The sequence below is a fragment of the Megascapheus bottae genome, chromosome 27, assembly GCF_031878675.1.
Source record: "Megascapheus bottae isolate mThoBot1 chromosome 27, mThoBot2.hap1, whole genome shotgun sequence".
Taxonomy (NCBI): domain Eukaryota; kingdom Metazoa; phylum Chordata; class Mammalia; order Rodentia; family Geomyidae; genus Megascapheus; species Megascapheus bottae.
In genome coordinates, this window is record NC_143535.1 from 8,768,003 (window position 1) to 8,783,109 (window position 15,107).

At 44.1% G+C, this 15,107-nt stretch overlaps 1 protein-coding gene across 1 annotated transcript in view; it reads right to left on the minus strand.

The window, feature by feature from the left end:
- Ncam1 (neural cell adhesion molecule 1) overlaps positions 1-14,633 on the minus strand; it is a 239,589-nt gene extending 224,956 nt beyond the window's left edge. The window contains exon 1 of the mRNA XM_090319502.1: positions 14,282-14,633. Within this exon, the coding sequence (XP_090175628.1) occupies positions 14,282-14,333 (52 nt within the window). The 5' untranslated portion in view covers positions 14,334-14,633. The remainder of the gene's footprint in view (positions 1-14,281) is intronic.
- Between the last annotated feature and the right edge of the window lie 474 nt (positions 14,634-15,107).

Consider the following 15,107-nt stretch of genomic DNA (forward strand, 5'->3'; position numbering starts at 1 on the left):
TTCCAATATATTAAAAAAATTAAGAGCCTGTCAAGTTAACGATAAGTTAACAACAGCAAATCTAGACAAAACAACAGATTGAAGGAGAGTAAGGTTAAGGATATATGACCATAGAATGAAAAAGTGCACATTCATATTTGAGTACATTGAAAGGGGATTTCACAAATCAGTCTGAGAACTTGAGGATAATTACTGATTGAAATGTAGATAAATAAGCACAGGAAAACTCTGAGGCCATAACATACTACAAAAAAGACAGAAAGTAATATAAGAAAGGGAATAAAATCATAGCTTTGCTCAAGGGTCAGAGGTAAACAAATCTTTACGTGGTCATAATAATGTAAACTAACGTTTACAAATGATTTCTTTACTCAGAAACACTGGGAGTCAGGAGATAAAGAAGTAGGAGAGGGTAATTAATTCATGAAATAGTACTATGCCTCCATAGGAAAAGGTCAGTAAATGATTCCTAAAGTTGAAACACTGGTAAACTATAGATATGGAGGTTAATTTTTTAAAAAGAAAAGGTACAAACAGCTGAGCTTCTTCAGATGAGCCAAAATAAGAGGGCGTAGGAGAAAAAAGAGAAGGTAGAGAACAAATGTTTTCTATTACATCTTGTAAAACATTTAAGTTTCTAAGCAATATAGTTACTTCATTTCATTAAAATTAAAATTCAATATAAAGGAGGAATGAAGGCCAACTAACTCTAATTACTTGAATAGTTAGGATTTTTAAAAAACTCAATATGTACTTATTACAATTTAGCAGAGAAGAGAGAAACTAGCTGATCTTACTTTGTCATCATGCCAAATAAATAGCTACTGACCTAAACCAAGCTGAGAAAGTTGCTGTAACAAGGTCACTCTAGAAGAATGAAATATGAAATCTCTTATCCTATATCCTTGGAGATTCCAATGTACCATGAATGAGTTTTCCAGTTGAGCAGAGCAAACTGCATGGCCTTGTTTTCTTCCCTTTGTAATTAGTCACGATAGCACGACCTAGGCTTATGTTGTTGTTTACTAACTATATGTAAATTTCTTTAAACCATACTTCCTTTAGCAATATACAGCTAAACCCAATGACATTGTTGACTGTTCTTTGAAAAATCTCTCTAATTTGTTCTTCTAAACGGGGTTCAATTGTGAATGCTTAACTATGTATACTATGATTTGTGGTAGCCGTTCCCTTAGCGTTCTTTTGGTGGTAGGTGGGGCTTTTTCTTTACTATCAATACATTAAGCAGATAAGGCTGAAATGCTGTGTCCATTCTTGAGTCATACCTTACCTTTTCCAGACTTTCTTTATTCAATTTGCTGTATCTATTTACCAGCAACCTACCAGTCCCTTAGAGTCAAGTTTCCTTGATTCAAATCCAAACTTAAGAGCTCTTATAAATGAGACAGAAGTTAGGAAATGAAGAAAAGGACAACTCTGAATAAAGGTTTAAAGACTTCTGTATGGGTCAAGTGAACATAATTCAATACGTAGACCTTGGAATACCAATTTGAGCTATTCAGAGGCTTCTTCCCCTCACTTCCTCATTCTCCTTGTTCAAACTACATCAGGTTGCTAGACAAATGACTTCCAGATCAATGAAGTGTCACCAATATGATCTTTAATAGATGCCATCATTTAAGTATCAATTGTATGGCTCCAGCACTGCAGGAAGTGGATGGGTTCAATATTAACCCTTTTCAAATACAAAGTAGAGCCTATATAAATCTACATGATTTTTCAAATTCTGTCTTTCTTAAAATTAATATCTACTAGATTTTGCTCTCTTAAGAAGTAAAATAGTCAAAGCAATCAGTTATAAACTCTCCAAACAGAAAAATAAATGGAGAAAATGGGAGTCTAATTACAATCAATACTAAAATATAACACTAATTGTATAGCCCTTCACTGTGAACTTTAGCAAAAAGGAAGAAAGGAAATAGGAAAAGAATTAGTGAGCTCACTGCACACTAGACAGATGCATGAGTCACCTCCTTCTGTCCTTACAATAACCCAATTAGGTGGACATTATTATCCTTATTTCACAGATAAATAGACCAAGTGTCAGAGAGATGAAATAGCTGGCTCAAGGTCACAAACACAGAAGAATCAAAGTCCAAAATGGAGGTTTGTACCAAAGGCCTATGAAGTACCACAGTGTCAGCTCTGTCTCCTAACACCAATGAGGGAAAATAAATTAAGAAAGGCAATACATAACCTTCAACTCAAAACAGAGAGCTTGCATTAGATGTAACATCTGCCCAAGACCAGGCATGATAACCGAGCTGGTGGATCTCTGGCTAACTCCCATAGACTCACAGGAGCTGGATTTGTCATTAGCCGCATCTCATGGAAACGAAGTAGACACTACCCACAAATGCATATGAATGAAAGAATGTAAGAAAAGAAAAATAACCAAGTGCAACCCTTGACACGCTCCTCTTCTGATCCGATTCCAAACGATGCAGCCAATTTGGGACAAGCAATTAAGCAATGAAGCTTTTGTTACACATGAGACATGGTTTTAGGGTTCTAGAAATAAAGGAATGGGTGTCAAAACTCTGTCTAAAACTTTCCCCCTTGCATAATAAATGAAGTTACTGATGGGGAAACCCTAATGACATTAAGTTCCTCTGTATCCTTTCCTTCTGGTTCCCTCCAGCTTCTACTTCTTCCTCTTGAAGCACACTTAAAAGGTGCTAGAATTACTTCAGTGTGAAGGTTCACCCTACAAAGCATTTTGGATGTCAGGACATGGTCACTGAGATCCTGAATCAAATCCTGTTTCCACTTGATGCTCACCTTGCTCACACTCCTAACCACACAAGTACGATAGTCCTCTTTCTCAGTGTGCCGTGCTCTCCCCACTGAAAGTAAAACAATCCATTCTCATTAAAGAAAACTCAGTCAGGACTGGCACTGATGGCTCACGCCTGTAATCCTAATTACTCAGGAGACCTAAGGATTACAGTTGGAATCCAGCGCAGCTAGGAAAGTCCATAAGACCAAAAAAAAAAAAAATCCAGAAGTGGTACAGCTCCAGTGGTAGAGTGCCAGCCTTGAACAAAAAAAAGCTAAGCAAGAACTTAAGATCCTGAGTTCAAGTTCCAGCACTGGAGATGAAAGGAAGGGGGAAAAGAAGAGAAAAGAGAAAGAAAGGAAGAAGGAGAGGGGGGTGGGGAGAAACTCAGTTACTATAAATGTTCCAATCTTAATGGCAGAATGAGTGAGAGGTGGTTTTTGGTTTTGTTTTCCAGTCCTGGGCCTTGAGCTCAGGGCCTGTGCACTGTCCTTAGGCTTTCTCGAGGCTAGAGATCTACCACTTGAGCCCCAGCTCCATTTCTGCCTTTTTTTTCTATGTATGTGGTACCAAGGAATCAAATCCGGGTCTTCGTGCAAACTAGGCAAGCATTCTACCACTAGGCCAAACTCCCGGCCCGAGAGGTGGTTTGTAACAAACAGAACTGGAATTACACACACATACACACAGATATATATATACCCATCTACATACCTATATGTATTGTATACATATACATATGTATATGTGCATATGCATATGTACATATAGCATACATGTGTACATGTATATGTATATATACATATATGTGTAGACATGTAGACATATGTATGTACATAGTTTTTTATTTCAGTTCATTCTGGTTTTCTAATCTTGACGGTGACACCCCTAAACTCTCGTTTTTTTCCATTTATTCAATATGATCTTTAAATTATAGACATCATCCTAGATGCTTCCTAAACAGTTCAACATAACCAATTCTGAGTATCGTGATAGTGACACCACAAATCACTAACTGTAACCTATGATGTCTTTTTTCTATTGAAAGAATTTTTTAAACAGAAGAGTCCATAGCTACTGAGTCTTTTTGGTCACATCAGCTGACCCTCTCCACCCTCTTCCCAAACATGCAATAACCACATCTTCTGCATCCATCCTCTTCTCTCTTTCAAAGTCCCTTCAACTCTCAAGCCCTGGGAAGTTTCCCAACCCCTCATCCCTCAGCCCATCTTCTTCCAGCCAAGAACATATGAAAATCCATCTATTTTGCCATAAATGCTACCTGGTATTTCTAGCTATCTTTTGGTTTCCAAACAAGCAGGGGGTTTCCCAAAGTCAAGATGTCATAGTTACACGTTTAATTCCTCTTATGGCTGGTTATGCTATCTCCTGAAGTTAATAGACTGCTTACTTACTTCATAAGAATCCTTGCTGTCAATTCTCCCCATTCTCAAAGCCCATTAAGTCTCCTTCTGTACCTTCTAATGTGTTCTTTCTACTCCAGAAGGCTCCATCTTCTTGCCTAACTATGACAGTAGCTGTCAAATATTTTGACCTTGAGTCATAATATGCTTTCATCACCACCATGCGTCAAATAGCATATACATACACATACACAAGCATGCAGGAAAGCATACAAATGGAAACAAAGCATACTTCTCGCAATATGAATATATCCTTCTGATCCAATCCACTTTATTCTCTTGCTCTAACTCTTCCCTTCCCACCCACCCAGCCTCCCTCCCTTCCTCCTTTACCTTCCTCCTCCTCCTCCTCCTCCTCCTCCTCCTCCTCCTCCTCCTCCTCCTCCTCCTCGTTCTTCTTTTAATCCCTTTAGAGGCCAAGGCAATTTGGAAACTACCGATCTATAAATTCAGATATTAGGAAACCAAATTTTTTCTAAGAACTGAGATTGTCTAATTTCTCCACTGCACTGACAATTCCATGAGAATTTCATCCCCTTGAGCTAGCAACTTAAAAAGCTTTCTCTGTCTCAACTGCCTTCCATTTTGCAACTGTCATCTGTCTTTGTAGGTTATCTTGTCATCTCAATCATCTCTTCTGTGCCCACCACTTCCCCTTGTCTAAAACCATCACAAATGTGTCTTCCCCAAATTGTCTACTTTATAAAATATAGATATCTATCCACTGAGTTTCTTCAGTCCAGCAAATCCATTTTATATAAATACATTGATTTTTAATAAAACTATCTGGCTGTACATCTATTAATAATTAGTGCATCATTTATGATGCACTCATACATACTATCTTATTCTCTTATTCAAATGTAGGAAAACACGCTCAAAGAAGGTGAATGACATACATAAATCCACTTACAACTTAGCAGCACAGGCTAGAACCCAGATCTTTTGACTCTAAGTTCAACAGCATTCTTTCTCCACGTGAGTTTTCCTGCTGCATAAAGGTACTTCCCTTGAACTTCATTGGCCCTCAAAGTAGCTTCATCTGGCTCTCTTCTCCCACCCAGTCTATCCTTATTATCTACTTTACTATTTCATATAGCCCTAAACCTATCGCACTATTCTGAACTCTATGAAAAACCAAGCCTCCTACTCAATGCTCTCTGTCAGTCGTTCCCACATGCTTCACATCTAACCCCAACACACAGAAGCACAGCACATGTCCAGTTTCTATTGCTGACTATCCTCTCAAACATATTTTAAAGATTTGTTTAACACCTCTGGAAGCATGTCTCTCCTTTGTCTGGTATACAGAGTTTAAGAAAACCTGCCTCAATCCCTACCCTGTAGCTACCTTTTAATAGCAATTCTTTAGCTAGATCCATTTCCTTCCATGAGCAAACAATTCCTCCTCACCCTGCTGACTGCTAGGTTTGTAACATCCAGACCAAGCGCTTGCTCCCCCTTGCTTTCTGCAAATATTAGAATCAAACTGACGTTTCCCTTTCAAAATAATTCTCGAGATTGGCCAGGGGTGTGGGGCAAAAAGAAACCCTATTTCTTCACTGTTAGTGGGAATGTAAACTAGTATAATCTGGAAAGCTGTCTGGAGGTTTCTCAAAAAAATAAACTAAACATAAATCTTCCCTGCAACCCAGCTATATCACTCCTGGGCATCTACCCAAAACATCACAAGCCAGGATATGATAAAGACACTCACACATCCATGTTCCTTGCTGCGCTATTAACAATAGCCAAGCTATGGAAACAGCCCAGCTGCCCAACAACAGATGAGAGATCTGACAAAGTGTTGTTTAAATGCTCCCTCCCATATCCAATCCAAAGTAGACATCTCACAGTGTCCCTTTCCCTTCCTTAATGTTTAGCTGAGCGTGTAATTCTAAGAGGGCTCCAGAATGTGTGTATCCCTCTGCAATGTTACACTGGGAGCTTCATGACAACAGGGACAGTAAATGTGAAACATTTCCAATACCCAGCACCACGCAAGTGCCCAGGAAATATTTATTAAATAAATGATGCGAAGATCAAATGATAGAATAGTTCTGTGAAGCCTAGGCTAATGATGAAGATATAATTATTGGTATTCTTATTTCATACTTAGCTGTTCTTGGCTACTTAAAACAAACTCTCCACTCAGCTCTCTAAGGTTGCCCTTATTTGGCAAAGCTACCTTCCTGCCCCACCAGTAATACACTTTCATGTGTGACTCATTTGAATAAGAATAGCAATTACTCTATTTTATTCCAGCTAGTAATTTACAAAAATATCAGCAGTGAGAATTGTACAACGCCTCAGCTCTCACTTAAGATTTTCTAGAAAATGAAGGTCAAGTAGTTTCTGCATTTCAAAAAAAATAATAACTCTGATTTCAATACATGGTTCTAATCTGCAAAGAACTACATAAACAATCACGACGAGGTCCATGTTTAACAAACTGGCAAAATGAGCCTATCTTTTCAAGCAAAAGGATCCAAGCAAACCGATGCAGTTGCTAAAAACAGGGTCAGACTTTCTCCAGACCCTGAAATTACATGAGCTTCTTCAAAGACCCTGGAGAAGTAGCATCTGATAATGTGTTCTCATGATCACATGTTTTCAAATTTTAAGAGATCATCCTGTTTTCCTTAAAGAAGATCCTCAATGTATACCCTCCAGGCCCCATCCTACCTTCAACAAACAGCTTTCCACCTTAATCAAATCGCTTTTCTACAACCATGCTTAAAAATTTTTAAGTCATGAATGTCCATCCCTCGCCTGGCGCATATTAAATGAAGTAAGCTAGATTCAAAGGAACTTAGGCTCAACTGTTTCCCTCATTTGTCATAATCAGTAGAAACCTTGGGCTCTACTAGCAGAGATTTGCAATAGAGCAAAACCTTGATACATAAGACCATATAGTATGAAGCTAATTGAAAGGACCTCCAGGATATTGAAACAAAAGCCATATAATGAATGATTGTTGTCCTTAATGTACTATGTTATCTCTCATCTCTTTTGCTGTCCCTTGGTTATATCATATTGTTACAGTATCTCACTTTGTTATCTGATATATTGGATATATTTGTATTTGGTTATTTGAAATTGGATAGGGAAGGGGGGAAAACTAAGATGGGGGGGTGGGATGGAGGGTAATGGGGACCAAGATATGTGAAAGGGTATCAATGTATGTGAATTAATGCACCTTCTAGCTGGCAAATATCATGTAACCCTTTTATTAATTACAATAAAATATTTAAAAAATAATAATAATTTAAAAATTTTGAAGTCTAGCTCCAGTCACTGAAAAATTCATGCTCTCCTATCATCATTTTTAAAAATCATTCCAAAAAAAGAGAGTATTTTATCTAAATAATTGTTTTCAAGATCCAGATCGATCTTTATTCATTAGGAACAAACTCAACTTGCAAATGCTAAGTGGACATTACTAACTTCCCATTCAGCAGAAGAGGAAACTAAAACTTGAGATAACTTACCTAAGATCAGATTGCTAGTAAAGGACAATGCTGGGGCTTCAATTCAGGGTTTATGTGATTCTCTTAATCTCTAAGCTCCACTACTCTCAGGGTTCCCTGACAGCAGAAATTATGTCATTGGACTTCTTTGAAACTCCCCCATGGAGCTGATGATTAAAAGCTGGCACTCAATGAACGTATTTGATCAAGTACTTAAGAGAATACCTAATGTAACATGATCTCAAACAGTGTGACATTGCTATGGATATTGCTCAAAGATGAGGCAATCAGAAACCAAAAGAAGAGAATAATGATACACAACAAAAGACTTTTCGGACATTATCTCAGGAATGTCAGCAAATAGCTAGAAGGGGAGCCCACATGTTGCCAGTGTTTGCAGCTACCAGTCAGAAAATACACAGGGAGAGTGCCAGAGTGGAATAGGGGTTCGCCCCGAGAGGCCTTGACCTCACATGAGCCTCGCAGCCTTTGAACTCAAGAAAGCATCGGATGCATTCTTTCCATTCCATGTATACATCACACATTTATGAAAAAAAGCTGCGTTTTCATCTTTCCAGACAGATCCTCTTTCAGTCTCCGATGGCTTAGAAGCAAAATGTGTTAACCGAACTGAAAACCAGTGGACTCAGTGGCTGAACGTTGTGGACGCGCGGCCTCGGAGTGTTTTAAGTGTGATGCATTGAAACTCTCTGAAAGGCCGCCATTTGGCACCCAGACCCACATCAAAAGGCAGTGTTCCTGATGAGCATCTGCAGCTGAGAGAGGATTTCAACAGCGTGAAATGAAAGGGCATGATGGTACCACTGCCAACTCCAAATAACTTACGTCCCTTTACAGCAACAAATGGTCTTAAGGTTTGGCACCAGGAGTTAATAACAAAAAGGTCTGGTGGTGACCTGACTATGACCTTCAGATGCACTTCTGTGGGACTACAGTAAGCAGTAGGCCTATCCAGTTGCATTCTTGCAAGCAGTACTAAAGTGCGTTTGAATGCTAAAATCTCCAATAATTCACATTCAGAGAGATCTCTGGACATTTTACCTCTCTAAGTAGCCAGAACTTAGAATTTTCCCAAGGCTAGCTGAATGTATTTAGAAGTGCACATAATTCTCTTCTGCCATTCAGAAACTTCAAAAGCAAAACATTTTAATTCAGAACTTACATACAGCCGAATGATGATTATGTTTTCAGTCCCATTGAATTTGCAAAACAGTCTGAAGACCTGTGAGATGCTATCTGCAACTTTCTACCCATTCATAAAAAAAAAGCCCCAGACATTCTTTAATCTAAGATATTGCTTAGATTGCCAAACTGGTAAATTATGGAAGTTACCTGAATTATCAATTATCGAGTTTACAACAATATACTTAGCCTGACACCATGAAATGCTTGTGTACTTAAAAAGAACACTCCACACTTTAATAATATAGGAGAGCCCTTTAAAAATGCCTTTGTCTCCTCTTAGGCTAGGACTGTTCTCAGCAGACAGGTGCAATCACCCATCTGCAATCACTCTTCCCCCACCCCCTCCCATCCCAGCTGGCCAATTGACTCTGATCTCCACCACCACAAACCCCAGATCTTCAGGGGAAGTTCAAACCATTCTTTGCCAACAGGTAGTCAATCACTCATTTTACACGGAATCAAGAAAGTTTGTAAAATATCTCTGGAGGACTGCCAGTGGCACGGAAGACACTCTGAGCCTGGAGAGTAGCCACAGTTCTTCACACTGATGAGGTAAATAAAGGTAATTCATCAAACTAAATACTAAATAGAAGCTTCATCATCTTAAAAAAAAGAAAGTGTTTGCACCAGAAATCCTCAAGTCCATATTTCAAACAGAATGAAATGTGAAGAAACATTGTAATTTAAGGAACCGAGTTCTGGGGCGAACCCCAACCTCTGTCACATTAAAGAGTAGTTTTGCAATGAGGAAGTGGTGCTATTTATTTCCTAAGGTAATTAAGACATTGTTTCTTCTGACAAGAAAAACATAGAGATTATTTACAGTAAGTTTTATGTTACCTATAGAAAGAATTCAGTTCATGACAGCTATATTCCCAGCAGAACCAATATGCAGACTGGTTTTTTTGGGGAAGAGGAGGGGGTGACAGTCCTGGGGCTTGAACCACACGCCTAGGTGCCATTCCTGAGCTTCTTTTGCGCAAAGCTTGCACTCTACCACATGAGCCACAGCTCCACTTCTTGCTGTTTTGGGTGGTTAATTGCAGAGAAGGGTCTTACAGGCTTTCCTGCCCTGGCTGGATTTAAAATGTGATCCTCAGATCTCAGCCTGCTGAACAGCCAGGATTATAGGCAGGAACCAGACTAAATTTTGTAATGTAAAACTATTTCTCCATCTTAGTGCTTACTCCCTGGAATAAACACCACCAGGTTTTGTTTGTTTGGTTGGTTTTGTTTTGTTTTGGTTGTTTTTGCAAATAACATACCCCTATTATACTTTTCTTTCTGGTAATTACTATCTTCATTTTTTTTTAGTATATGCCAATGTAGTGGCTTGAACTCAGGACCTAATGTTCGTGCTTCCTTTTGTCTTTTTCTTTTGTTTTGTTTTGGCTCAATGCTGGCACTCTACCACTTGAGCCACGCGTCCAGCCCATCTTTTAGCTCATTAATTGGAGAAAAAAGTCTCTTGGATTTGTCTGCCCAGGTTAACAAAGTCAAATCTGGATTCTCAGATCTCAGCCTCCAAAGAGCCGATCACCAATTAAATCAACAAATGTTTAACTTAACCAATAGGTGTGGGAAGACTTAAGAGAAAACTCCTTTACTGGCAAGGCTATGCTTGCTGTCTTCTGCTATTGCAATGATATTTTTGAGAAGAAAATGATCCTGAGCAGAGGTGTCTGGAAAGAAGTTGTAGAGTTCCAACATGGAGGGGGGAGAAAAATATATTAAGTTTAAAATTAATGAAAAACTTGACAGGTTGATAAATCATTAGGATTTTTTTTTTTGGTAATGGGAGTAGTAGCTCAGTAGCTCACTTCTACAATGTCACTTTTTGCAAACTTTATTGTGCTTGAAATGAATTCTAAATTCAATTTCATTATTTTAAAACATGCAAATATTTTAAGTTGTGGATAGGAAATTTACATTTTAAAATGTAAATTCATCAATCATTTATTGTGCTCAAATAGACAAATTTCTCCAGGCAGGGTAGCTCATGCCTGTAATTGTACCTACTCAGAAGGCTGAGATCTGAAGATCACAGTCCAAAGCCAGCCTGGGCACTAAAGACCATGAGACTTATCTCCAAATAATCACTAGAAAACTGGGAGTAGTGCTGTGGCTCAAGAGATAGGATGGTTGCCTTGATCTGAAGAGCTCAGGGACAGTCCCCAGGCCCAGAGTTCAAGCCCCACAACCAGCCAAAAAAAAAAAAAAAGACAAATGTCTCTTCTTAAATGGAAATCAGCCCACAGTATAGTTTATTATAATTGTGCACATAGTAAACTTATCTAAAATGCCTCCTAAATTATTTAGCAAGTGATATGTCATGCACTTTATTTGGAAAGATAGAAAATGTTGAGTTTTGTTTTTAACCTGGACCTTACCTTGTTTTTTTTTTTTCAAATCCTATCCATTCCTTGACTCTCATGGGTTAAAGGAATGACTGTAAAATTACCAACTAAACATGTGACAACCATTCCAGACCATCCTTCCACACAACATTCAAAAGTGCTCCCAGAATAGCTTCAAATTAACGATGCAATTCAACTACCCTCATTTTTTTTTTTTCCTGGGCAGAAGATACCCAGTGGTCAGGAGCAGCCTTCTTGGATCATTTAATATATTCCAGTTAGCACATACCTTATAACTCAATTTTCATATGCACCCCAAGCTACCATTTCTTTGGATATGCTAACATATTTAAAACCAAAACAGAAAAAGGAAAGGGAAAGAGGGAGGGAACCGGATATATATATGTATATATATATGTATATATGTGTATGTATATATATATATATGCATGCTGTGTATCAAACTGTTTTCATCCTGATTCTTGGACTTGAATTCTGTGGTGTCTTTTTTTTTTCCCCTTCCTTCTTTCTTTTTGAGGAACAACAATGGAAAATTATTTCTCCTTGTAAAACCATTCAACTTCTTTGTTAAGCAGTCTGCTATGTGATTCACATTCTGCCTTCTTCTCCTTCTTACAGTCTGGTCCTGGGGTCAGGAATGGACACTTTGCCACTGGCAACTCTGGCCACCACAGCACCCTGGCTTGAGCATCCAGCACCCAGGGTGGGAATTCCCTGAGCCAGGGGACCTGCATGCAACTCCCAGGGGTCCCACACGCTGAGGGTTACACCCAGGCGTGGAGATGGAGAAGACAACCTGGCCATCTCCCCAAAGGGCACACACAACATTAAGTCTCCATTGTCACTCTCCCACCGGAGAGGAGAGGGGTCTCAGGAACACACCCAGGAGGAAAGATCACCCACACACAGGATGGAGAAGGGCATATCCCTGGAGGTCCTCAGCCAGGTGGCCGGAGGGACCCCGCCCCGCCCAGCTCCGCCTCGCGCCTCCCCCGCCCTCGGCCAGTGGGTCAGCGCACGCGTGCGCATCCCTGCGCCCTGGCATTGCTGGGGGCACCGCTTCCCGCCGCGCCCTTCCAACCATCACGCTTCAGTCAGGACGCCCAGGCGCTAGCGTGCACCACGCAGGGCGAATGGAGATGTTCTTAGTAGCCTAGGCGTGGAAGAGTCACGAGAGGGCGAGGGCAGGCGGATCCGACCCAGAGACCTCCTGGGGACCACTCCCCCCCATCTCCATTTTATTCTCCCGGAGACACGCAGGCAACGGGGATGGGCTTCAAGGCGGGGTCTCTCCCCGCGGGAGGTGCAGGGGACACTGTGAAGCCGGACGGGGGAAGGGAGGTCTTTGGGGTCCTGGCAGCTCGGGCTGCCACCCGCGCCGAAATAAAAAGCCTCTCGCGGCTTCCCGCCCAGCCAGCCTCGCTCTGATTGGTCGCCATGGGAGGGACCCGACTGGGTTGGAGGCGGCGGGTGAGCGCCGCTGCCGTGCCGCCCGTGGAGGGGGCGCGCTGGGTGCTCCGCGGCGCGCCCCGCCAGCTCTCCACCCAGGCTGGGCGCTCCAGGGCAGGTACGGCGGCACCTGGCGGCGGGGCGATCGGCGTGCGCCAGCCCCCTCCACCAGCCTTCCATTGGGTGGGGTGGGCTCGGGAGCACACGCCCACCCCGGGCCCAGAAGGTCCGCCCAACCCACACAGCTCTCTTCCCTTTTCTTCCACCCATCCAGTGCAGCGGTGCCAGAGCGCAAACCGTGGGGTGGGGTGGGGTGGGGGAGCGGCTGGAGGGGAGGGTGGGCTCACATGGAGATTGAAATAGGATTTTTTTTTAAATGCAGTGTGCCTTCCTCCCGCAGGCTCGGAGTGGGGGCAGCGGCACAGCCCACCCCCCCGCCCCGCCACCCGCGACCACATCCCCACTGTCGTCCACCCAGCTCCCCCATTGTTCGCACTTTGCCAGGATCAGGAACCTCGCCCAAAGGCAGGCGAGCGGAGCGAGGAGCCTGCGGCGGGCTACCTGCCATTCTACCCTGGCACCGCGCAGCACGGGGCTCGTGGTGCGTGTAAAGGCACACGCGCGCACAGGCACACGCGCACACACCCGCGCGCGCGCGCACACACACACACCCCAGAGCCCCGAACACGCCCTCCTCGCCCTCCGCCCCTCCGCACTTCCTCCTGTCAAAACCCAGCGCTGGACCCTCCCGCCCATGGCAGGCTTTGCAACTCATCGGCAATTTGGCACATAAATAAATAAATATAAATCCACACCTCTACATATTAAAACCTTAACGTCACACGGTCGCGGGGTGCACCCACGGCCGCCGCACGGCATCGCGATTCTGCTCATTGCGCCCCATTTTACAAACCGTTATTCGTCCCTGGGCGGGGAGAAGTGGGGAGGGGGGAGCAGCCTGCAAAAGCAGTGCGTGCGCCCCACTTTATTACACCCGGGGAAATAACCATGGAGGGGGGGGGAGGTGGCTCCCTGGCTTTATTGTTCACGCTTCCTCCCTCTCTCCCAGACGCCGGGGCTGACAAGCCCCTTCCCCGCCGAACGCGAGCCCGCGTGGAGGGCACCACCCGAGCCAGCCGCCGCCGCCGCGTCCCCGCCCCGCCGCCCGCCCGCCTAGCCTTCCAGCGGGGATGGAAGGAGCGCACCGCGGCGGGCGTCCCCGCTCCCGTCCCACCGGCGCGGGCTGGGGCGAGCGGGCGGGCGGGCGGGCGGGCACACAAAGTGGGAGGGAGGGAGGGAGGGCGGGCGAGGGGGCGCGAGGCGCTGGCGGTGCGGGGGAGACAGTTGGGGGTGCAGCGCCCCCGGACACGGTAGGAGGGGGTGTCCGGGCTGGGCAGTGAGGACGACACGCTCGGGTGTTGGCATGGCACGTTAAACCCTCACCACCCTTCCAGTCACAATCTATTGCTCGGGACGGAGAAAATGGAGGGTGGGGGGCGAGGATTAGCAGATCCGATGGAAACAAAAAGAACGAAGGAGGAGAAGAAAATGTACCTGCGGTTCCCAGGAAAAACAAAGTCCAGATGAGATCCCCGGCTGGCAGCATTGTGATCCGCGGGGCTTCGGGGGGCGTCTGTGGGCGGTGAACCCCGTGCGCCCGGGGCGCAGCGGGCGCGGGCGGCGGCGGCGGCGGCGGCGGCGGGGCGCGGGGCGCGGGGCGGCGGCGGCGGGGCGCGGGGCGGACAGGCTCCGGGCTGAGCGTGGGGTATTTTGTGCAGGATTGTTTCCTGCCAGCGGCACAGCCGAGCTGCGTTCACGCGCGGATCGCAGAATGAGTGACAGTCCCAGCCTCAGCACAGCCGCAACTCCGGAGATCCTTGCGCTGGCCCGGGTTCGCGGCGACGGAGCTGGGGATGGGAGCCGAGGTGGGGGGGGGGGCGGAGGGGCGGGGGTGAGAACCTCACTGTGTCCTTCCACCACGCCGGCCACAAATAGTGCCGCGCATCCAGGAGGTAAGAGAGACGGGGAGGGGAGTGGGGAGGGGAGGCAGATGCGGCCGCCTACAAAACCCGGCCTGGAACCAGCTAGGGGAATCGGGCTCGGGCGCTCGCTCTCCCTCCCTCTCCCTCTCTCTCTCTCATACACACAGTCTCCCAGGCAGAGCTAGGGATTTCTTTTCACTTTCCTCCTTCTGGCCTTGGCCTTTCCTCCTGCCATCTAGCATGCCTTAGTCCTGAGTTAGGATACTTTGATCACCAATAAAATAGAATTTGGTTAACCTAAATTTAAAATTTTTCAAAGTTGTGGAATTCCTCCATTTAGATACATGATAATCACGGGGATGAGACCTCTTTTTATTTTAGGTAGAGCAGAGAATGTG